The sequence below is a fragment of the Anomaloglossus baeobatrachus genome, chromosome 3 (assembly GCF_048569485.1).
Source record: "Anomaloglossus baeobatrachus isolate aAnoBae1 chromosome 3, aAnoBae1.hap1, whole genome shotgun sequence".
NCBI classification, from domain to species: Eukaryota; Metazoa; Chordata; class Amphibia; order Anura; family Aromobatidae; genus Anomaloglossus; species Anomaloglossus baeobatrachus.
Window position 1 is genome coordinate 78,497,280 of NC_134355.1, and position 25,596 is coordinate 78,522,875.

General features: G+C 53.5%; 1 protein-coding gene across 1 annotated transcript in view; it reads left to right on the plus strand.

Annotated features, from left to right (window-relative positions):
- PLEK (pleckstrin) overlaps window positions 1-25,596 on the plus strand; it is an 85,495-nt gene that overhangs the window by 41,120 nt on the left and 18,779 nt on the right. Inside the window, exon 7 of the mRNA XM_075338057.1 lies at window positions 14,288-14,371. Within this exon, the coding sequence (XP_075194172.1) occupies window positions 14,288-14,371 (84 nt within the window). The remainder of the gene's footprint in view (window positions 1-14,287; window positions 14,372-25,596) is intronic.

Genomic DNA, 25,596 nt, shown 5'->3' on the forward strand with positions numbered 1-25,596 from the left:
ACCAGTTTAGTTCCTGCAGCGAGTCGGTTTGTTTGCCTTTCCAGCAACTATTTGTTACACTTCTTTTAGATTTCTGGGAGGTTTTACTTATCTGCTTATTTGTAGCTCTATAGCTTTCCCTCTATCTTATATGAACATGATTCAGTTTTCTCACTCTGGGTTTTTTTTTATGGTCCTGCACATCTTCCTCTCCCATTGTTGGTAGTGTTTTGCAGCCACCCCTCTGGTCCTTCAGGTGGTATGAGAAACTCATCGACGGCCTTTTCGGGAATCAGATCTAAGGTGGTGTTTTGAGTTGTGCGGCTATGGTCTTTATAGTCTGTACGGTGATCAGTTGAGTGCGCCATCTCCCTGTAGTAGGAATTTCCTTTTTCTGTTACCCATGTGTGAGAGTGTTCACGTTCATAACAATTCCACATTCACATATGGATACGATGGCCCAATGTCCATATATCTTTGGCCATATAATGTGTGTAAAAGTATCATACTTATAATTGCCAAATCAAGTCATCCTACTTCTTGGCACTGATGTCTCGTAGCAGAGATGAACACTGGAGAGTACTATTTATCTTGCAGTAATGGCTAATCCACGCATGCCTAAAGTTCCTACAAAGGACAGCTTTTTGTAAAACTACCACACTTACAACTACACGTTTTGGGGGACTTATGTCCTGAATTATGCTATGTACTTGTTAATAATCACAGCTATGCAAGAACCCTGATGAATAGGAAATCATCGCACCTCAGTGACTGTGCTAACAGATAAATGATCTAAAGAACCTGTGGGGTATTACGGTAGCGCTGGTAGGCAATGGCTGGGACGCAGTTTTAGCGCCCCACGGGGCAGGTGGTTAACCTACCCGTTGCCGGGCCGTTGAGGATCGGGTCAGACGATGTCACGGGTGGCCTTGCCCAGTTCCGTTGCCCCGAGGTGTACAGTAAATGGAGGGAAAGCGGGGTGATTGGGAGTGTTTGTCATGACGCCACCTGTGGTATGCGGCCAGGGATTAGCCGCCGCTGCATAATTCCTCATCAGAGCAGGTGTTATGGCAGCTGGGATGGTGTCGCTCCCCACAGGTGGATGACGGAGGGGGATGTTGTGGCCTTTGGCGCCAAAGCGCTGGGCGGCAACGCCGGTAGGGACAAGCCGAGACAATCTTTGCGGGTTCAAGGTGTCTTTTACTCACAGCTTCAGTTGCCAGCCCAGTAGTATAGTACTGGTCACCGCCATGATGGGCTCCAGTCAATCCCAAGCAAGTAAGGGACCACCACCAGTGTTTGAAGAGAGAGAGCGTGTCCTTTTCCTAGGATGTCCCCCTCAGCAGTTAGGAACCCGGGCTGAGCTCCCGCAAGATGGGTAAGAGGTGACGTGGGTTCATCTGGCCAGCGCTTGCGCAGAACGGTGGAGGCAGAGGGGAAAGCGCGGGCACGAGATTATGGGCGGGTACTTGCTGATGACAATTACAGCGCCGCCCATAATCTCACGCCTGCGCAACACGTCACCAGCGGTCACACTGTGCACAGTGCTCACTCCCGTGAGAGTGGCACGGCGCATGCGCGAGACCTCGGGAGCACTGGGCGGCGTCCTCAGGTATGAAATTGAGCGATCGGGGACGGCGTAAAGTGGCAGGAGGCAGAATAACGGACACCAGACAGCCCGCCCCCGTGTACAAATAACAAGATTTGCATACAAAAAGGTAACACTTTATAAAGTATTTATTTTGGTCTAAAAGGGGGCACAATAACAATAGGAACCATTTTAGAATGCAGCCCAGGACCTGCAGAAGGGGAATCTTTTAGGTTTAGTGCAAAATTTCTGCTGACAGGTTCCCTTTAAACCCTAGTCACCTCCCTCAGTGCTTGATGGACACACCAGGGGGGCAGAGCCAGGTGGTTGGCACGCCCACCGAGGAGTTCAGAGAGCCTGAGGCAGGAAAAAGAAAGAGTTCAGTTTGGAGTTGAGTTTGAGAGTGCAGTGGAGGAGGACAGGCCTGTAACAGACTGACAGGTGCCAGGGTTGGAGCCCGGGCACCTTTGGCTAGGAGGCATACGGAGGCTTCTGCCTGCAGGAGCCGGGAAGACGGCTCGGTGGAACCGTGGTGGACTGGGACAGGGTAGTGGCCCGCCAGGACCGACCCAGGGAACCGACTCGGAAACCGGAGCACACAGGGGGGTACTCAGACCCTGAAACGATGTCCAGAATACACTGGACTGAGTTAATTCACTGATTGCGGTCTGGACTATAGGTCCTTTCCCACCCAAGTCCCGACTGAAGACAACAGCCCACCGAGGGGGTTAGAAAGCCACCGCACAGGCAGAGAGATCCCACGGGCCAGCGTCTGTGGGCAAAAGGGCTCCTCCAACATATACAAAGCCGGGGAGCGGACTCCCATCGCTGAAGCGTAGGCAGTCTACACATACACTACACGGTGCAGGAGAAAGGCAAAGACCACCGAACCGGGTGGGGGACCAGACGCAGCTGGCTGCGGGCACCGACCACCATCAACTTTGTTTACCAGAGACTTGTGTGTGTCAATAACAGTGAGTACAACAGTACCGTTCGGCAGCGCACCACCCTGCACCGCCCGACTACTCTCCCTAACGGGTCCTGGGGCCATCATCCCTGCCCACGGACGAGTTAACATCTTGCTGCATCACCATCTCCCCCCGGGTGCCCCGTAACCGCAGCGGTGGTGTCTACACTTTCACCAAATCCCATGGGTGGCGTCACGAACTCAAACACGGTTCCGGCCGTACACTTACCTACCACCCCCATAAGTAGCGCCAGCACCCTTTCAGAGCGAAGTGACCCCGGGTCCGGAGGCGCTCGAGCCACCCACCAACGAGCCCGCATCCGAGCGGCTTGGCTGAAGCCGAGCGCGAGGCAGTACATATATATTACCATTATACTCCAAAGCGCTGTATAAAGATTACCGTCACTGTCCCCATAGGGGCTCACAATCTAAATTCTCTATCGGAATGTCTTTGGAGTGTAGGAGGACAACGGAGCAACCAGTAAACTCCTTGCAGATATCGCCTTGGTGGGATTTAAATCCAGGACCCCAAAGCACTCCAAAGCACTGAGCTGCCCCTACATATAAGTGATCTAGTAATGTAGTAAAAATGTACAGAAAATACCAGCAATTTTAATTCAGTTTTACAGAAAGGATTGCATTACCTTCAGCAGTTCACTAATAACCAGAATGTGGTTTAACTAATGCCAAAAGTGACAAATGGTTTCACAGATATTGCTAAACATGCGAGCGTTTCCTGAGTGGGAGGTGAGGGACCCTCTGCGGTCACACATATTCACTTCCTCTTTGTGTGACATTTTGAAATGCTATTTATACTGTGTCTGCCTCTGTTTAATATGTAAATTTAATATTAAAGGAATGCAAATTACACCTCCCAACACAGAAGACATCAATAACATAGAGCCTTGTGCAAATAGAGCAGAATTATATAGCAAGTAAATGAGCTCATCTGAGACCCCAGCTCTCCTGGCACTCTAGATAAACACAAATAAGGGCTCATTCTCAATTGCATTTTTGTCGCGTTTTTTCCCCGTATCCTATGTGGCATTTTACAGCACTAGTAAGGTGAATACAATTTTATAAATCTCGTGCACACGCTGCCTAATTTTTCCTTGCAGATTTGAACCTTTAAAGGGTTTTTCCCAAATCTGCAGCATTTCAGTTCTTTGAGTGTTATTTCTTCCAGCACTCTGTTTTTTTGCAGCAAAAAAAATATGCAAATACTAAATGTGTGTGTGCCGCCCCCGTGCCAGCAGCCGGCGCTGCTCGGATCTGGGCCTGCTGGGGTGGTGGCTCGAGGGCCTCCGGACCCGGGGGTCTCGCGGACACGCCGAATAAATGGGGGGACGTAGATGTACGGGCTAGGCTGTAGTAAGTTCGTGACAACACCCACAGTGTGTGGTGAAGTGGCACACCACCGCTGGTGTTGCAGGACACCCGGGGGGGATGTTGTGCAGCCAGTTGTTAACCCCTCCGTGGGTAAGGATGGAGGCCCCGGGACCTGGTGACTTAGTGTAGGGTATAGCGAACTGCAGGGAGTGTTTGTGTACTCACTGTTAATAAACCACACAAGTCTCTGGTAAACCAAGGTGATGGTGGCCGGTGCCGCGGCCGGTTGCATTTGGGTCCCCCACCCGGCTGGTGGTCTCTATCCTTTTCTCTGCACTGCTTTGTGTAAGATGGACTTCCTAGCTTGAAACTTAGGAGTCCGCTCCCGGCTGGATGTGGCCTAAGGCCCGTGAGATCTATGGGCCCTGGTGGTGACCTCTTATCCCTATCGGTGGGCTGTTGTTTTCTATGAGGGACTTTGGGTGGGACAGGACCTCTAGTCCTGGCCTCAATTGGTGAATTAACTAGTCCGCTTGTTTCCGATTCTGGCTTCAGGGTCCGAGTACCCCTCTTTGTGCTACGGTTTTCGGGTCGGTTCCCCGTGTCGGTATCGGCGGGCTACAACCCTGTCCCGGTCCACCTCGGTTCCGCCAAGCCATTTTCCGTTTCCTGCTGACGGAGACCACCGTCTGCCTCCTAGCCAGTGGCACCAGGGCTCCTACCCTGGTACCATCCAACTTGAAGTTCCTGCTGGAGCTACACTTAGCTCCAGCCCACACTCCTCTCCAAACTGAGCTATAAGCACTTTCTGTTTGTTTTCTCACCCCGGGCTGTCTAGATTCCTGGGTGGGCATGTCCCAACCGCCTGGTCACGCCCACTTGTGTGTCTATCTTTCCCTAAGGGGGTTGACTAGGGTTTCTAGGTTGGCTGTGTGTTTCCTAGTGAGGGAAAGTGTTATGCGGGAGCCTATTTGTGATTACCTGGTTTTGCCAGGGCGTCACATGTGTATATACCCTTATATATGTAGAGATAATCAAATTTATCAATAACTAGCTGTAGCACCTGGCGTTTTCCGGGATAGTAACTGTCTCTGTTTCTCTCCCAGTCTCTGTCTGTCTCTCTATCTCTTTGTCTGTCTGCCTCTTTCCCTGTCTGTATGTCTCTCTCTTTCCCTGTCTGTCTCTCTCCCTCTTTCCCTATATGTTCCTGTCTGTCTCTGTCCCGGTGTCTGCCTCTTTTCCCTGTGTCTGCCTCTTTCTCTGTGTCTGGCTCTTTCCCTGGCTGCATCGTCACATGCCAACATTCCATTTAAGGGCGTGGCTGCACATTCATCTGATGTTTTGGCTGCACTGTGACTCCCGGCTCCATTTACTTTAATGGAGGCAGGTTTTTTGGCGAATAACTGTAAAGCGCGGGGTTCAAATTTCTCCTCCAAACATAGTCTATGACGTTCCCTGAGTCAAATGGAGCGTCTGTGCAAAAGTTTGTGATTGTACATGCGACGGTGTGAATTCCTTTACACCCAGCTTAATATATTAGATCTAGGTGAATTAGTGTGGCCAATGATACACATTTTGGTCTACAGCCAGGTTGTAAATAAGATATCTGCCCATGTCTTCCAAGAGTCTTCATTTTCAAAGCTCATATTTTGTATGCAATTTGTGAAAAGATCACTTTTCAGGCATCAGCTTTAATTGTCCAGGACCTTTTATTTACACACTATGCAAAAAAAAAAACCCCACCATGTGACATCTGATTTAGAAAAATCTAGGTTTAATAACCAATTAAGCATTTCTAAGATAACACAAGAAAATCTTCCATTCAGGGCTCACTGTCCGGATGGATTCACATGATCATATTCTCCATTTGAGAAAAATGGTGATCAGACTGATCCGAGTTTGATCAGAGTGGGATCTGTTTTTCTCTGATCCTGAGAAGTAAAAAAGAAGTTTCTCCATCTTTTCCATTCTGCCAGTTAATTAAAATCAGACTGCACTCGTCGGATGTCATCAGAGTGCAGTCCAGTTATTTATTTATTTATTTTTTTACTTGAACCACTTGGTCTCAGGAAACAAAATGGACATGTACACTGCTTCATTGAATAACATTGGTCCAAGTGTGATCCGATGTTTTGTCGGATAGCAGTCAAACTGAAAATACGGCTCATGCAGATGACTGTATGTCAGTGTTATGCACCCTATATTGCACACGTGGAACATGAAGTAATCCAAGGTCCAATTTAAAACTACTTCATCTGACCAGTCTGATTTTTGTACAGACTAAGGGTGCCAGCTTCACAGTCCCTAAAGGCCCCTGGGCAGACGGAAACAACCCTAACTAGATGTCTAAGATGACCACTGGTACCTTTGCTTCCTAAGCTGTTACTGAGGGTATCATGTACCTCTTAAAGGGAACCAACCAACGGGATTTTCATATATAAAGTAAAGCCAGTGTTATACTGGTGCTAGGATGCTGAATGTAAGCATAGCTTTTGTTCAGAGATTGGATGTTTTATTTTAGAAATATGTGTAAGTAACGTTCCAGCAATGCACAGCTATTTGATTGACAGGTGCAACAGAAAGGGAATATTTGGGTCGGATCTTTCTATGTACTCCCGCCCTTGTCTGCCTGTCTGGCATGGACGTTAATTCTGGCACAGGCAGGCAGACGGGGGCGGAAATAGGTAGCAAGACTCGATCCACAAATTCCCTTTCTGTTGCACATGTCAATGAAATACTAGTGCATTGCTGGAACTTTACTTGCACATATTTCTGAAATAAAACATCCAATCTCAGAACAAAAGCTACTGTATGCTTACATTCAGCATCTTAGAGCCAGTATAGCACTGGCTTTACTTTATATATGAAAATCCTGCTGCTTGGTTCCCTTTAAGAGTCAGGGGGAAAAGGCAGTGTAAATAATAAGGTAGATGAAAAGTAACAGTTTTCCAGGAAAGCACTAGGGAGACAGGCTAAAATTCCAAAGATGGTCCACTTCAGAAATATCATTAGGGAGAAATGCAAGCCCGGGAAACCTTTAACCAGTCACAATCACCGGGTGATAGGGCAGACTGAATTACAGCATTGGAAACACCTGATGGCAGAAAGGCAATGAACTTAAAGTGTTCAGAACCAGGACAATGACCGAACTTTGGCTCAGCACAGAGTAAGCGGACCACAGCACAGGAGACTGCTGGATCAACTCCGAGCCAAGGCATGACAGTCAGACCACAGAATGTTTCACTTCAGGGCTCACAATGTGTAATGCTTTATTTCATTTATAGTGGTGCTGTAAAGAGCTTGAACAATTGTTGCTGGAATTTGCCACAAATTACAGCTCATTCCTAGGGGTCCAAGCTATGAGATAATCTGTGATCAGCATATTGTTAGAAACTGCTTTACGAAAAGTGATTGTCCAAAGTAGAGACAACTATAGACTAATATGCAAGTAAGATCTAAACATGACCCACAAAACCAACTGTTATGCATGACAAAGGCTGATGACCCCAACTAGAGTAGACGGACCTGGTGTTTATTTCCCCCTGCACCTACTTCCCTGTACCTTGTATTACTACTTGTGCCCAATGTTTGTAAGAAAAGTTCATCAGTAGAGCACATGTTCTTGGTATAAATTAGCAAAAGTAATGGATCCAATCAAGGTCCACCTAACAGTCGCTTATAGGGAGTCTATCACCTCAAAACTTTAAATTGTACTATTTAAACATTCATATACGAGACTTAGCACCTAGAATAATCATACTAGCATTGTAGATTTTACAGGATTCATTGTTAAGAAAAAATGCTTAATTACATGCTTAAATGGGAAGACTCAGAGCTCGGTGGACTATTCTGCCCCCTAAATTACCATCTTTTGGGCCCCTTGTCTTTTGGTGCTTGACAGGGCTCTCTTTATCCTGATCTAAATCCCCAGCCTGTATTCAATGACACTGCAGGGACTGGGCGCATGTGTAGTGTGGCGTGGGGCGGTAGTCGTGGGTGAGGGATTGACTCCGGACACCGTAGCACACTACAAGAAAACTGTGGTCCTAGCTGAGTGCGTTGGCTTGTCTTGCTATCTATAGTTTCTATGTTGATCTGTGAGGTGTGCTGTCCCAGATTTTCTGGTAAAAAATGTGCTATTTGCTTGTTGCAGTTGTGGAAGTTTACCCTTGTTATTTTGTAGCTTACTTCAACGCTTGTGTTTCCGCCTGTATCTCTTATTGTCTTTACCTACTGTATGTGTGTGCGCTCTGTCTGATGAAGTTTTGGTTTTCCCTAGTCTGTCTAGATCTGAGATTTTCATTACATTCCTGTCCCATCCCTCCCTGGAATTAGATCAAGACTGGTCAGGAGCAGGGCCAGGAAGGAGACTCAGGCATCCCCACCATTAGAGGTATCCATAAGACTCGGGATGCGAGTAGCTTGTGGAAAAGCTTAGGGGCCCCGGTTTCCTGCTATCCAAGAGTCACCATAACACCTATCCTTAGGATAGGTCATCAATGTCTGATCGGCCGAGGTCTGACACACGGCACCCTCGAAGATCAGCTGTTTTCACAGGAGATGAAGATGTGGGCATTTACACCCTGCACCCTGACGAACTGGAGCCAAGCGCAAACACACACAGTGACACTGAGTGTTCTCATGCTGCACATCAATTGGGTAAGACCTCAGCCCCTGCACACAGGGGCAGATATATCATTGGTGTAACCTGTGCTACCGCACAGGGGCCCAAGAGGTGAGGAGGCCCATTACTACCTCCAAAGCAGGTGGAATTGTTCATTTTGATGAGCTCTTGGGCTGAAAGGAGGCCATACATTGTTCTTGCACAGGGGCCCTTTTCTTCATATGTCCACCAGTGCCCACATACGCTTGTCCCCTGCAGTGTCAGTATGTACAGGGCTGGAGATAACAATCACCATAAGGAGAAGAGTGCACAATGGTAATTAAGGGGGCAGAACAGTTGATCGAGATCCTGGCCACGTCAATGTTTGTTACGTTCAGTCCAGGAGTGGACCCACGGGACCATGCACCGGACTCCCCCAGGGAGGCCACCAGGAACGAACCCCTATACAGGGACTCTCTGGCGAGCATCCCAGAGGACCTAGATGCACAGTAGCCGGAACACAGGCGGGATACCGGGAGCGTCCTCGGAAAGTCCAGAGGGAATACTGAGGCCAGTCCCGTGATGTCTTCGGACCGGAGGGAATCGGAACGGATAACTGGAGCCGGGTGAAGACAGCAGGCGGAGTCCGGAACCAATGACGAGTGCAGGCTGGAGACTTCAGATGTAATCCGGAGCCGGTGGTGAAGTGAAGCAGAGGGACGATGGAGAGGTCCACTGCTAACGGACACCGGGGAATCTCCAGGGAGCTGGACCAGCTGTGGCACACACCGGGCGTCAGGTTCTGAGGACAGAGACAGGATTAATCTAGGAACAGGACACAGAGGACTTGAACACAATCACAAGATACTAAGTTGTGAGAACTTGTTGAACAAGCACCGCCCGTATGTAACAGGAAGTCTTTTATACCCTGCACCTGCAATCAGCCATCTCCTGATCCAGGGATGCTGGCCCTTTAAGAAAAGGTGAATGAGCGTGCCCGCGCCCTAATGCGCATGCGCGAAGCCCGGACCCAGAGGCAAGCACAGGAGGCCGGGGACAGGACGCAGAGGAGCCAGAGTCCCGAGTCGCAGATATCGCGGGTGGAGGAGGGGACGCCGCGCTCTCCCTCTGCTGCTCGGGTCCGGCTGCCGCGGCTGCTGCGGCCTGCCGCTGCTCGGTGGCTCGAGCGATGGGCCGGATCCCGGGGACTCGAGCGGCGCTCCTCGCCCGTGAGAGAAAAGGGGAATTGGTGTTTTGGGATAGTTTATTGTCCGTGACGCCACCCACGGTTGTGATGATTTGTTAACACCACCGCTGCTCTGTATGGGAAGCCCGGGAGTGATGGTATGGCGCAGCCAGTTGTTGATGTGCCCTCCGTGGGTAGGGGTTGTGGTGCTCCCGGGGCCCGGTGATGGGATTGGGATGGTGGACAGGCGGGGATGGAGCCTGTGGAGGTGCAGGGGCGCAGGGGCAGCACTGTGCCGCTCGGCACGGAGGTACTCACTCAGCCAGTAAACATGACACAGTTCTCGGTAAACAAACGGCTGGTTGGACGGGTCCCTCGGACGGTTCACGGTGCTGATGTTCCATGCAGTTAGCGGTGACGGTCTCTTCCCTGCACCTATGAAAGTCTCGTTTGGTAGCGATGGGTTCCCACCGGTTACCCACTCCTCGGCTTCAAGCTGGGCCGAAGGAGCTCTACACTTGCCCGCAGGCGCTGGCCCTGGGAAACTGGTGCCCTGGCGGTGGCGGTGTCTCCCCTTCACGGTCGGACTGTTGCCTTCAATCGGGACTTGGTTGTTAGGAGACAGACGTCCCCTTCACTGACGGATTTGGCAAATTATGGCGACTCCTAGCCTTGCCGGGATCCGAAAGGCCCCTGCCCTGGTGCTGACTGTTCTTCGTATACTGCTCCGGTACCGCCAGGTCACTACCCGTCCGCGGTCCTTCCAGTAACCTCCGAGCAGTCCCCCTGCAGACTATCACCGCCGTCTGCTGACCTTGCTGTCACAGTCCGGGGCACACACCCGGACCAACTTCAGGCTTTACTACTCTCACTTTTCTGTCACTTCAGCTTTCCTCCTTTGCTCCACTCTACTTCACTTCCTTCTACTTCCTCTAACTTTTCTTAACTCCTTACTCCTCCACTTCCCTAGCTTAACTGCCTGGTTCTCCCGCCTCCAGGGCTGTGTACTCCTCGGTGGGCGGAGCCAACCGCCTGGCCCACCCCCTGGTGTGGACATCAGCCCCTGGAGGAAGGCAACAAGGATTTTGGGTTAGCTTGGTGTACCTGCAGGGAGTGTGGGGTGCGTGTGGTGTTGTGACCTGTGACCCCTGGCTTGCCCAGGGCGTCACATTCCCCCTTAGCAAAACGCAGACCGTCCTCGGGCTGCCCGTCCAACACGGTTTTATTTTCCTTTTTGTTTTTCTGAAAAAGATATGAAAAAACGGTAACATATATACAAATTATGACATCATCCCACATCGGGAGGCACATTTCTTAAACGTTGCAAACAGTGTACGGTTACGGTTTCTGCTCTCTCCCACCCAAGCAACCTGGCCCCGATGCTGCCTGCTCTCTCCCACCCAAGCAACCTGGCCCCGATGCTGCCCCTAAAACCCTAAAACCCAGGCAGCACCCCTTGACCCCAGTCCAGCACAAGTTACCCGAGCGGGATCTGTCCTTCCCCTCCAGAGGGTAGCCACCGGTACCTGTGGTGGCTGGGCCCCAGCCTGCTCTGCTGTGGGCCCTCCCTCCAACCTGCCTCTCCGGAGGCGGCAATTGCGGAAACGGTAACGGTAACATAACTTATTTACATGCCACTTAACGTTTGTGGTTGCCCTGCAAGTTCACGGGCTTGTCCATAGGAGTTCCTATGCAAACTTTTCAAACGGTCCCCACGGAGACAACGGTGCCGGCAACGGCCGGTTTCCAAATCACATGCTAATCAGGTGAAGCTTCGGTAATCAATTCTTCATTTTTCAAACTCAAAACACACACACTGGTGGTCCCAATGGGGACGGTGCAACGGCATCCTGCTGCCACTCTTTCTCACATAAATGCGGGCATGCACATCCGCAACTCCCGCTCAGGAGCCAGGCCCACCTGGGTGCCCTCGGCGCCGGCTACGACCGGCCTCTCATACTGCCGTGGGCTCCACCAATCAGTGACCTGCTCTGGGTCAGCCTGTGTGGGGGACGGGCCCAGCTGGAGTCCCTCCGTGTTGGCTACATCCGGCACCTTCAGCAATGAGGGACCCCGCTGTGACATGGCCTGCTCTGCCTCCTGGCAGCTACATCCCCGCCGTGCCTCAGCCGAGGCCCGGTGCCTGGGAGCGGTCAACGTGACTTGCGGTGTTGGCGTTTGATCGAGGATTGCCTCCGCTGTGGCCGGGCGGACTGCCAGGGCCGTCATCATCTCCGTCGCGGCTGGGATGGAAGCCGGGACGGGTGCCAGGTTGGTGGTAAAGGTAAGGCCCGGGGGCCGCAGGTCTGGGCCCTCTCCCACAGATGCTGCGGGCTCCGCTACCGGTGGCAGGGGTAACGGGTCGGTCGGGGCGTTGGCCGCAGGTATGGGCAGTGAGGGAGGTAGCGTGGTGGACGGCAGCAGGCCGGGCCCCTCAGCCGTATCGACCGATCCCTCGGGGACATAGGGGCGTGGGTCGCTTACCCGCTCCTCTGAGACCACCTCCACTTCGGATGCCCAAACGGTTGCGGCCAGGCCCTTCATCTCCGACGTCCACTTCGCCAGCATGAAGTGGACTTGGGCCTGGAGCTTCTGGTACATCTTGCTTCTGGATCCAGGAACGTGTTTCAGCAGAGTCCTGGCGTCCCTGCACGCTACAGCGCTAGTTACATGCGGCTACGACCACCGCTCCTCCAGCGGCTCCGTCGGGCGCAGACATCTTGTTTCCATCCCCCTTAGCCTCTTTCCGGCCCCTCCTCTATTGGGGCGGGGTTTTGGCCTTCACGCCTCTGCTACTCGAGAAGACGCTCGAGCGGGAACTTTTCGCGCCAAAGATGGCGACTTCTGAAATTTTTCAGCCGGTTACCTCCGGCGGTCACAAGGCGCACCTCTACCCAACGGCAGAGCGGTAAGATCCTGTTCGTGACGCCAAGTTGTCGCGGGCGGAGGAGGGGACGCCGCGCTCTCCCTCTGCTGCTCGGGTCCGGCTGCCGCGGCTGCTGTGGCCTGCCGCTGCTCGGTGGCTCGAGCGATGGGCCGGATCCCGGGGACTCGAGCGGCGCTCCTCGCCCGTGAGAGAAAAGGGGAATTGGTGTTTTGGGATAGTTTATTGTCCGTGACGCCACCCACGGTTGTGATGATTTGTTAACACCACCGCTGCTCTGTATGGGAAGCCCGGGAGTGATGGTATGGAGCAGCCAGTTGTTGATGTGCCCTCCGTGGGTAGGGGTTGTGGTGCTCCCGGGGCCCGGTGATGGGATTGGGATGGTGGACAGGCGGGGATGAGGCCTGTGGAGGTGCAGGGGTGCAGGGGCAGCGCTGTGCCGCTCGGCACGGAGGTACTCACTCAGCCAGTAAACATGACACAGTTCTCGGTAAACAAACGGCTGGTTGGACGGGTCCCTCGGACGGTTCACGGTGCTGATGTTCCCTGCAGTTAGCGGTGACGGTCTCTTCCCTGCACCTATGAAAGTCTCTTTTGGTAGCGATGGGTTCCCACCGGTTACCCACTCCTCGGCTTCAAGCTGGGCCGAAGGAGCTCTACACTTGCCCGCAGGCGCTGGCCCTGGGAAACTGGTGCCCTGGCGGTGGCGGTGTCTCCCCTTCACGGTCGGACTATTGCCTTCAATCGGGACTTGGTTGTTAGGAGATAGACGTCCCCTTCACTGACGGATTTGGCAAATTATGGCGACTCCTAGCCTTGCCGGGATCCGAAAGGCCCCTGCCCTGGTGCTGACTGTTCTTCGTATACTGCTCCGGTACCGCCGGGTCACTACCCGTCCGCGGTCCTTCCAGCAACCTCCGAGCAGTCCCCCTGCAGACTATCACCGCCGTCTGCTGACCTTGCTGTCACAGTCCGGGGCACAAACCCGGACCAACTTCAGGCTTTACTACTCTCACTTTTCTGTCACTTCAGCTTTCCTCCTTTGCTCCACTCTACTTCACTTCCTTCTACTTCCTCTAACTTTTCTTAACTCCTTACTCCTCCACTTCCCTAGCTTAACTGCCTGGTTCTCCCGCCTCCAGGGCTGGGTACTCCTCGGTGGGCGGAGCCAACCGCCTGGCCCACCCCCTGGTGTACACATCAGCCCCTGGAGGAAGGCAACAAGGATTTTGGGTTAGCTTGGTGTACCTGCAGGGAGTGTGGGGTGCGTGTGGTGTTGTGACCTGTGACCCCTGGCTTGCCCAGGGCGTCACACAGAAAGCCTGGGGGACCGCCGAGCAGGAAGCACGGGGGCCGCAGGGAAGCAGGAGCGGGAGCCGCGGCCGGTGAGCATGGGGACCGGATCAGTGGGTATGGAACGGTGCCGGAACACCGGGGGCGTGACAATGGCGCACCGAAGCCCATTATTTATACATGTTATTAAAATTATTTTCTGTAGATCAAATTTACTAAGTATAAATAAATACATTTCAGTTTTGGGAGTGACAGAATCCCTTTAATTACATAATCCAGAAATATTTGTCTTTCCCTTCTTGGAAACTATTAAAAAGTTGCTGGTTGTGCATTTGTTATTTTTATTTTTAGTACTTTTATCGTGAACAGAGATGCTTGGTTTGGCTATTACCAATAATTATGTGACTACATTTTCAGTTCCACTGTTATTTTAACTTTTATTTATTAAATATTCACAGGGGCACAGAAGGAAAAACTGGAAAGTACGGAAATTCGTCCTTAGAGAAGACCCTGCCTATCTGCACTACTATGACCCAGCCTCAGTAAGAGCAGTTTTCACATGTTGGCTATATATATATATATATATATATATATATATATATATATATATATATATACTAGAAGGTGGCCCGATTATAACGCATCGGGTATTCTAGAATTTATTGTGTAGTTAATGTATGATTTTTGTTATATATATAGCTGTTGTTGTGTGTAGTTGCCAAGTGTTTGTGTAGGGGCTGTAAATGTTCTGGGTGTTGTCTGGGTGGGGGTGTGTGAGAGCGGTGTTGTTTGTGTGGAGCGCTGTGTGTGTGTTGCGTTGTTTGTGGAGCGCTGTGTGTCTGCAGTGTTGTCTGTGTGTGGTGCTGTGTATGTTGCGTGGTTTGTGTGGGTGTGGGGTGCGTGTGTGTGTTTTGGGGGGAGGTATGTTTTGTGCAATGTGTGTGTGTCGCGGGCGGAGGAGGGGACGCTGCGCTCTCCCACTGCTCGGGTCCGTCTGCCGCGGCTCTGCGGCTGCTGCTGCTCGGTGGCTCGAGCGATGGGCCGGATCCCGGGGACTCGAGCGGCGCTCCTCGCCCGTGAGTGAAAAGGAGTGGTTTGGTTTTGGGAATATTGTCCGTGACGCCACCCACGGTTGTGGTGATTTTGGTGACACCACCGCTGCTCTGGACGGGGATCCCGGGAGCGGTGACAGGGAGCAGCTTGGTTGTTAGTTCTCCCCTCCGTGGGTAGGGGGTTGGTTGTCGCGGGGCCCGGTGATGGGGTAAGGGTTGATGACAGACGGGTTGCGGGGCCTGTTGAGGTGCAGGGTCGCAGGCGCAGCGCTGTGCCGCACGGCACGGAGGTACTCACTCAGCCCAATGATGATGACACAGTTCACGGTAAAACAAGCGGCTGGATGGACGGGTCCCTCGGACGGCTGCGGTGTTGTAGTTCCCTGCAGGTTAGCGGTGACTGTCTTTTCCCTGCACCCACGCTGTCTTACGGTTTCGATGGGTTCCCACCGGTAACCCGCTCCCCGACTTGGATGTGAGCCGGAGGAGCCCCTTTTGCCCGCAGGCGCTGGCCCTGAGAAACGGTTGCCTTGGCGGTGGCGGTGTCTCTCTCACTGGGTTGAAAAGGTACATCATCCTGAGGGCCTTCACCCTGAATCACCAATTACAAGACCCACATCACTACAGCTTTGCTGTGTTCCCCATTAAATCAACAGTATCTTGTAAGCAGGTTCTCATTATAGCCTTTCAGAGACGTGTCTCTCTTATATCACCCATTGATCTGGTTGTTCATTTATACCAGACTAAGAAAAAGGAGAATATCCTCTACAGAACCGTTAATTCCTTCTATAGCGGCTGCTAAGACAGAGTGTATAAGAATATCCCGCATATCTTCATTCAGACTCACATGGTACCTCATTTATCAAAGTGGATCTCATTATCAACTACTTATCAAAATTTGATGCATAAGGATCTCAAGCATATCTACCCATTGATTCGTTGTGACGAATATTTGTCATATATCACCTATCTTGCATTTAGATAATATTCCATCCTTGTTAAAGACCGTAAAACACGCGGTCGAAACGTTGGATGAAATTTGAGAAATTGTTTTGATCCATGCACAAATAAATATACGTTTGAAGAATCAAAAGCATCTCTATTTTTCGTATTTTCATTCAGTGTGCCAGAGTTTTTCTCTTTTACTGTATGCTTTTTTCCTCTGAGCACCTACGATTCACACAGTGAGCCAGGTATAACCACTACTATCTCTCACTGGGTTGGACTGTTGCCTTCTATCGGGACTTGACTGTTTGGAAACCCGGAGGTCCCCTTCACTAACGGATTCGGCAACTTCACGGCGACTCCTAGCCTTGCTGGGGTCCGAAAGGCCCCTGCCACTGGTGCTGGCTTCTCTTTGTGTACCGGTCCGGTACCGCCGGGCCACCACCCGTCCACGGTCCTTACGGTATACTCCAATCGGCCACTCCTGCAGACGGTCACCACTGTCCGCCAACCTTGCTGATCTGTCCGGGCCACACACCCGGACCAACTTCAGGCTGTTTTGCTGTCACTTTTCTCTTTCCACTTTCACTACTCAACTGCTCTCTCTCCTCTCTAAACTCTATCTCTCCACTCCTCAAACTGCTCTCTAGCTCTGCCTGAGCTCAACTGCCTGGTTTTCCCGCCTCCAGGAATGTGAACTCCTGGGTGGGTGGAGACCAACCGCCTGGCTCCACCCCCTGGTGTGGACATCAGCCCCTGGAGGAAGGCAACAAGGGTTTTGTGTCTGACCTTGATGTGCCTGCAGGGAGAGTGGGGTGTGTTGGTGTTGTTCTCTGTGGCCCCTGGCTTTTCCAGGGCGACACATTCCCCCTTAGTTTAATGCAGACCGTCCTCGGGCTGCCCGTCCAACACTGGTTTTATTTTCACCAACTGTAAAAATATGAAAAGGTAAAACGGTAACAGACTTACAATTAAAATAACATTTTCCCACATCGGGAGGTACTCTTACTTAAACGTTACGGTAACGGTTACGGCTTCCGCTCTCACCCACCCAAGCAACCTGGCCCTGATGCTGCCCCTAAGCAAATGGGCAGCACCCCTTGACCCCAGTCCTGCACAAGTTGCCCGAGCAGGTTCTGTCCTTTCCAGGGGACCCACGTCCACGGGGAGCCCCTGGAACCCCCAGAGGGTAGCCACCGGTTCCGGTGGTGGCTGGGCCCCAGCCTGCTCCACTGCGGGCCCTCCCTCCAATCTGCCTCTCCGGAGGTGGTTACGGTGGAAGCTGCAACAACATTTTTATTTACAAGCCACTAAGTTTGTGGTTGCCCTGCAAGTTCTCGGGCCTGTTCATAGGAGTTCCTATGTGAACTTGTAAAGAGGGTCCCAACGGGGACCAGTTGCCGGCTACGACCGGTTCCAAATCAGCAGCAAATCAGGTGACTTTCCACGGTTTCATTCGCTTATCATTCTCATCTTTAAAACTTTCAAAAACTTTCAACTTTTAAACTTTTAAACAGTCCTTTAAACACACAATGTTCACCCCCCCCCCCCTCTAAATAGTAGTTTCCCTGTACCTAAGTGGGGGTCTACCTAGGTTGGGGCGAGTGGACCTCCGGGGTCCGGTGTCAGTGGTGACAGGCAGTGGGGAAGAGGGAACAATCAGTCTCTCTTCCCTGTTATCGTGTGGGGCAGGCGGAGGCATAGGGGAGCTGGGCACAGGTTCATCCCTGGGCACTGGCACTGGCTCTGGCTCACGGTTGACCACCTCCATCACTTCTTCATCCACGGGTTGTGGGAACAGTATCACTGGAAGAATCACCGCGCCGTTCTGTGTTGGCCAGTCCGCTGGGAAGTCACTCATCACGGTGTGGATTACCTCTTTTGCCTTCTCCGCTGGTGGAGGAACCGGAACTTCAGCCGCTGCCCTCAAGGCTGGTGGGCACCTTTTTAGATGGTCCTGGGAGACCGTGGCCAAAGTGCCCCCTTGGTCACGACTGATCTGGTAGGCCTTCCCATCTTCCCATCCTGTGGGCTGTATGATGTATGGTTTGTTCCCATTGATCATCCAGCTTGTGGGTTCTCCTCTTCCGCTTCAGCACTACATCTCCAGGCTGGAAAGGGCCAGCAGACGCCTTCTGGTTGAAGCGCTGCTCTTGCTGTTCCCGACTCCGACTCAAGTTCTTCTCGACATATTCTTGAATCTGTCGGTATTGCACCCTCTGCCGAGTTTCCCATTCAGCTGTCGAAGGGAGTGCTTCTGGGGTCTCCAATCCCATGTCCAGATCCACCGGTAGCCGACAGGGGCGAGCCCTCATCAGGTATGCTGGGGTGCACTTCGTTGAGCTGGAAGGGATATTGTTGTACATATCGACCAAGTCGGGTAGCTTCTCCGGCCGCAGGTTCCGCTCTTCCAGCGGCAATGTCTTGAGGAGTCCCAGGACCAAGTGGTTCATCTTCTCACACATGCCGTTGGTCTGGGCATGGTAAGGGGTGGTCCGGATCTTCTTGCAGCCGTACACCTGGCAAAACTCATGGAACACCTCCGCTTCAAAGGCCGGGCCTTGGTCAGTAAGCACCTTCTCAGGGTATCCATGTGGTCGGCAGAAATAAGCCTGGAACGCTCTAGCGGCATTACGACCAGTTAGGTCTTTGACTGGGACAACCACCATGAACCTTGAATAGTGGTCTACTATGGTCAGAGCGTAGGTGTACCCACTTCGGCTGGGGGTGAGCTTTACATGGTCCAGGGCGACCAGCTCCAGCGGCTGATGTGTAACGATCGGGTGTAGGGGCGCCTTCTGGCTAGCCTCGTCCTTCCTTCTCAGCGTGCAAGGACCGCACTCTCGGCACCAGGCCTCTACAGACTCCCGCATCCCACTCCAATAGAACCGCTCTCTCAACAGCATCTCCAGCTTCTTCCATCCGAAGTGTCCGGCACCATCATGGTACGCTTGCAGAACGGTGGGCACATTAGCTTGGGGAATCACGAACTGGCGGATTTTCTCATGAGTCTTCGGGTTATTCAGCTCACAGTACAACTTCCCCTGGTGTAGATACAGCCGGGTTCGTTCTCGCCACAGGCGTTGGGCTTCAGCTGGGACGGCAGGGTCTATTCCAGCAGCGCCTTGCTCCACCAGGATCTTGACTAGGCGGACAGCGGGCGCCTGGTTTTGAGCTTCCTGCCACTCCTGACTGGGCAGCGGGTCCAGGTTCACCCGTTGTTGGTGGATATGCACCTTCTCAGTTGGTGGCTGGTGAAATGCAGGCAACTCAATCTCTTCGAGGTCATCATCCTCACACCCTTCTTCTGACAAGTGGGGCATCCGAGAGAGTGCATCAGCATTCACGTTGGCACGGCCGGCCCTATATTTGATGGTGAAATCGTAGTTGGCTAGCCTGGCCACCCACCGCTGTTCCAACGCGCCCAACTTGGCCGTGTCCAGGTGGGTCAGCGGATTATTATCCGTGAAAGCGGTGAACTTTGCTGCGGCCAGGTAATGGCGGAACCGCTCGGTGATAGCCCACACCAGCGCCAGGAGCTCGAGCTTGAAAGAGCTGTAGTTCTCAGGATTCCTTTCAGTCGGTCGGAGCTTTCGGCTAGCATAAGCAATCACTTTTTCCTTCCCATCTTGGACCTGGGAGAAGACTGCCCCCAAGCCCACATTGCTGGCATCGGTGTAGAGGATGAATGGGTTGCTGTAATCGGGGTACGCCAGGATCTCCTCTCCGGTCAAGGCCGCTTTCAGTTGATGGAAGGATTCCTCATGCCTCTCTTCCCACACCAGTGGGGCTCCGATGGGTCTACCACCTTTGGTCTGTCCCACGAGGAGGTCTTGCATGGGGGCAGCCATCTTCGTGTACCCCTTGATGAAGCGTCGGTAGTACCCCACCAGACCCAGAAACTGCCTTACTTCCCTCACTGTGGTTGGTCTCAGCCAGTCTTGGATGGCAGTGATCTTCTCGGGGTCGGGGGCGACACCTTCTGAACCCACCACATGCCCCAGGTACTGCACTCTGGGTTTCAGCAGGTGACACTTGGAGGGCTTCAACTTCATCCCGTATTTGGCAAGGGACGCGAACACCTCGGCCAGGTGCTCCAAGTGGGCTTCATACGTCTGGGAGTACACAATCACATCATCCAAGTATAACAGGACGGTCTCGAAGTTTAGATGCCCCAGACAGCACTCCATCAGCCGTTGGAAGGTTCCAGGGGCGTTGCACAGCCCGAACGGCATACTATTGAATTCACAGAGCCCCATTGGGGTGGTGAAGGCAGTTTTCTCCCGGTCCTCCGGTGCCACAGCCACTTGCCAGTACCCACTGGTGAGGTCAAGGGTAGAGAAGTAATTTGCAGTTCTCAGTGCGGCCAAAGACTCTTCAATACGGGGCAGTGGGTAAGCATCTTTATGCGTTACCTGGTTAATCTTCCGGTAATCCACACACATCCGCATGGTGCCGTCCTTCTTCTTAACCAGTACCAACGGGGCGGTCCAGGGACTACAACTGTCCCTGATGAGCCCTGCCTCTCTCATGTTCCTCAACATGTCCTTGGCACATTGGTAGTGTGCAGGGGGAATAGGCCTGTACCTCTCTTTGATAGGGGGATGTTCACCGGTGGGGATATGGTGTTGGACCCCTTTAATCTGCCCAAAGTCTAGGGGGTGTTTGCTAAAAACTTGTTCATACTCCCGTACCACCCGGTATACCCCTTCTGTGTGATAGTGCCTACATGTAGCTGTTGGTGCCACTCATCTAACTCCCCTTGGGGCGGGTGAGTGCTGGCAGTCGGTGGTGAGGTTGGGGGAACTGCCTCGCGGATGGTGTGGGGATCCAGAGTGAGCAACTTGGCAAGTGTAGCATACCGGGGAAGCCTGACTTCTTCCTCCCCGCAGTTCATTACCCTCACAGGCACTCTCCCCTTCTTTACATCTACCACCCCTCGGGCGGCCATTACTGTGGGCTAGTGCTCGGGGGGCATGGGCTCTATCATGGCATGGTAGTCACGTCCCTGGGGCCCTACTGCTGCCCTACACCAAATCATCATCTCGCTCCTAGGGGGCACAATCAACGGGGCAACATCCATCACTCTCACCCCACCAATCTCTCTTCCTGTCGAGTTCACATGCTGGCGGTACATCAAGGCTCGGATCTCATGCTGCACAGCTCTCTGTCGACTCCCCGCCGCCGTGGCAGCCAGCTGCTGCAGTAGGGTCAGCACATCACTCATACAGTGCTCCATCACATTGGTTCCTAGCACTATCTTCGGGTTATGATCACTGGGTTCATTCATTATCACAATCATACCCTGGTGTTGCAGTTCAGCTCGCCCCACAGTCATGGCCACTTGTTTGTATCCCACTTGGGTCAATGGGAGTCCATCAGCAGCAATCAGTGTTATACTAGCATCTGGGGGAGCCAGCTCGTCTTTCCCCCAATACCGTTGATACAGTGTGTATGGTTTAGTGGTTACCTGTGATCCAGTGTCCAGGAGAGCCATCACCGGTAACCCATCCACAGCCACGGGGATGATAGGCCGGGCCCCGATGTACCGGTCCCGCCAGTCTGGGGGGCCATGGGGTTCTACTCCTGAGGATTGGCCCGTGGCCCCAGGGGTTGCTCGTTTAACGGACACCGTCGGGCGTAGTGGCCAGGTTTGCTGCACTTGTAACAGATTGGGGCCCCGTTCCGCGAGCCATTGGCCCTTCTCCGCTGCATCCAGGGGACGTCCTCCGGGCTGTCGGCGAGCTGCATCTCCACCGGTGCCTGAGATCTGGTTGGAGGCTGGAGTGCGGCGAGAATCTTAGCAAGGTCCCCGTCCATGCGGCGAACTCGAGCAGCGAGCTCCTCCATTGCCCCGCTTGGGGCTGCAGGCACTGGAGGTGTCGGTCTGGTAGGAGCCACCATAACAGGAGCAGTCTCAACTGGCCACAGGGTTGGCTCAGGAGCTTCCAATGCAGGGGGTTGCAGAGCTTTGATGGCCCGTTCTTTTAATACAGCAAAGTCCACGTCAGGATGTTCTAGGGCCCACAGCCGAAGCTGCTTACGGTCCTCAGAGGACCTCATCTCCTGCACGAACTGCTCACTGAGCATTTTGTTACTGTCCACACTGCTGATGGTGTCCACCCGCTTCAGTGTGCGGAGTGCGGTTTGCAGGCGCAGAGCATAGTCCCAGATGCTATCTGCGGGCCGTTGCTGGCATTGATAGAACTGCATCCGCAACTCTGCCTCGGTACGGGTCTCAAATGCAGTCTGCAGCTTTTCAAAGATGGTGGCTACAGAGGACCGGTCCCCCTCGGCCCAGGTCTCCGCCTCTTGCTCAGTCGCGCCGGTTAGCTGCCCCAGCACTAGCGCTGCACGCTGCTTATCAGTCAGGGGGTACAATTCTAGCAGCGGACTAAGTTTTTTCCGGAAAACCTGCAAGGCATCAGGTTTCCCATCGTACTGCGGTAGCCAGGCAGCTCCGGGCACATACGGCAAAGAGAACGGCATCACCAGAGCAAGAACTGGGGACGCGGCGCCTCCCGCCAGTGCGGCCGGGACCTGGGCAGGCCCATTCCCATTTACGGGTGCTTCCGCGGCTGCGTCCGCCGCTACTCCGGCGGTTTCGTTGGGCGCAGACATCTTGTTTCCGTCCCCCTTAGTTTCTTTCCGGCCCCTCCTCTATCGGGGCGGGGTCTTGGCCTTCGCGCCTCCACTACTCGAGGAGACGCTCGAGCGGGAACTCTTCGCGCCCAAGATGGCGGCTTTTCAAATTTCCCGGCCGGACACCTCCGGCGGTAACAAGGCGCACCTCTACCCAACGGCAGAGCGGTAAGATCCTGTTCGTGACGCCAAGTTGTCGCGGGCGGAGGAGGGGACGCTGCGCTCTCCCACTGCTCGGGTCCGGCTGCTGCGGCTCTGTGGCTGCTGCTGCTTGGTGGCTCGAGCGATGGGCCGGATCCCGGGGACTCGAGCGGCGCTCCTCGCCCGTGAGTGAAAAGGGGTGGTTTGGTTTTGGGAATATTGTCCGTGACGCCACCCACGGTTGTGGTGATTTTGGTGACACCACCGCTGCTCTGGATGGGGATCCCGGGAGCGGTGACAGGGAGCAGCTTGGTTGTTAGTTCTCCCCTCCGTGGGTAGGGGGTTGGTTGTCCCGGGCCCCGGTGATGGGGTAAGGGTTGTTGACAGGCGGGTTGCGGGGCCTGTTGAGGTGCAGGGTCGCAGGGGCAGCGCTGTGCCGCACAGCATGGAGGTACTCACTCAGCCCAATGATGATGACACAGTTTACGGTAAAACAAGCGGCTGTATGGACGGGTCCCTCGGACGGCTGCGGTGTTGTAGTTCCCTGCAGGTTAGCGGTGACTGTCTTTTCCCTGCACCTACGCTGTCTTACGGTTTCGATGGGTTCCCACCGGTAACCCGCTCCCCGACTTGGATGTGAGCCGGGGGAGCCCCTTTTGCCCGCAGGCGCTGGCCCTGAGAAACGGTTGCCTTGGCGGTGGCGGTGTCTCTCTCACTGGGTTGGACTGTTGCCTTCTATCGGGACTTGACTGTTTGGAAACCCGGAGGTCCCCTTCACTAACGGATTCGGCAACTTCACGGCGACTCCTAGCCTTGCCGGGGTCCGAAAGGCCCCTGCCACTGGTGCTGGCTTCTCTTTGTGTACCGGTCCGGTACCGCCGGGCCACCACCCGTCCACGGTCCTTACGGTATACTCCAATCGGCCACTCCTGCAGACGGTCACCACCGTCCGCCAACCTTGCTGATCTGTCCGGGCCACACACCCGGACCAACTTCAGGCTGTTTTGCTGTTACTTTTCTCTTTCCACTTTCACTACTCAACTGCTCTCTCTCCTCTCCAAACTCTATCTCTCCACTCCTCAAACTGCTCTCTAGCTCTGCCTGAGCTCAACTGCCTGGTTTTCCCGCCTCCAGGATTGTGAACTCCTCGGTGGGTGGAGACCAACCGCCTGGCTCCACCCCCTGGTGTGGACATCAGCCCCTGGAGGAAGGCAACAAGGGTTTTGTGTCTGACCTTGATGTGCCTGCAGGGAGTGTGGGGTGTGTTGGTGTTGTTCTCTGTGGCCCCTGTCTTGTCCAGGGCGACACATGTGTGTTGTGCGGTATGTGCGTATATTTGTGTATGCTGCGGTGTTTGTGTGTTGGGTGTTGTGTGTGTGGCATTGTCTATGTGTGTGGGTGTCTGTGTAGGGCGGTGTTTGTGGTTCCCAGTGTGTGTGTGGTGTTTTGTGCAGTGCGCTTGTGGCAGTGTGTGTGTGTGTGTTTTGGGGGGGAGGTGTGCACCCCCATCGTGCTCCATCCCCCATGCTGCGCACCCCCCATCGTGCTCCATCCCCCATGCTGCGCACTCCCTATCGTGCTCCATCCCCCATGCTGCGCACCCCCCATCGTGCTCCATCCCCCATGCTGCGCACCCCCCATCGTGCTCCATCCCCCATGCTGCGCACTCCCCATCGTGCTCCATCCCCCATGCTGCGCACTCCCCATCGTGTTCCATCCCCCATGCTGCGCACTCCCCATCATGCTCCATCCCCCATGCTGCGCACTCCCCATTGTGCTCTATCCCCCATGCTGCACAGTCACACATCAGACAGTATACACGCACACAACTGATCGCATACACTCACACCCCACTTCTGCCTGTGCCCTCCGGTGGGCGGTCCCAGCAGCTGTGCTGCACGCCGTGCTCCTCTGCCTTCTACCGACACGCACACATCCGATCGCATACACGCACACACCCAATCGCATACACGCACACACCCGATCGCATACACGCATACACCCACACACCCGATCACATTCACGCACACACACGATCGCATACACGCACACACACATTGACGATATCGCACATACACGCTCACAAACTCACAACATCCGGAGATACCACATGCTTCCGGCCATGTGATCCTCCGGCAGGTCCTGGAAGGTCACTGTACGCACAGTATCGCCGCCGAGAAGCAAGCGATATCACTGGATGTTGTGAGTGTGTGGATGCGATCTGATGTGTGTGTGAGGTGTGTGTGAGAGTGAGTGTGATCTGATGTGTGTGTGTGTGTCTGTTCTTATGTGTGTGCGTGTGTGTGTGTTCCGCCGCTGCAGGACCTTGATGTGCTCACCGACTCCCAGTCGGCTTCTGGTGAGTATGATCGGGGGTCTTCTTTCTTCTGTCTTCTCTCTTCTGCACATGTGTACTGGGAGCCGGTGTACGCTGGTAACCATGCTACACAATATTACCCGATGTGAACCATGGTTACCAGAGTACCCCGCCCCCTCGCAAGCACGGGAGCCCACACCAGCGTACGCCGGAAACCCCAGCAATGCGAGAGTATGTGTCGGCTGGGTTGCTGGCGTACGCTGGTGTGGGCTCCCGGGGTTACAGCACTCATCTGGGACTCGGGGCTCCATGTCGGTTCGGGGAATGCGTGCGGGGCCAGGGCAGGCGTGCAATGCGTGAGGGGGGCGGGGCGTGGCCGAGTTGCCAATGCGTGCAGGGGGCCGGGGCGAGAGGCCAATCCGTGCGAGGGGCGGAGCCGAGGCGAGGCGGCCAATGAGAAGCTTGTCGCGGTAACGACAGAATTTTGGAGCAAGACAGACAGACAGAATAAGGCAATTATATATATAGATATATACATACATATATATATGCACATCGATGTGTGTGTATGTATATATATATATATAGATGTATCTATATATAGCTATATATAGGTGTGTGTGTATATATATATATATATATATATATATATATATATATATATATATAT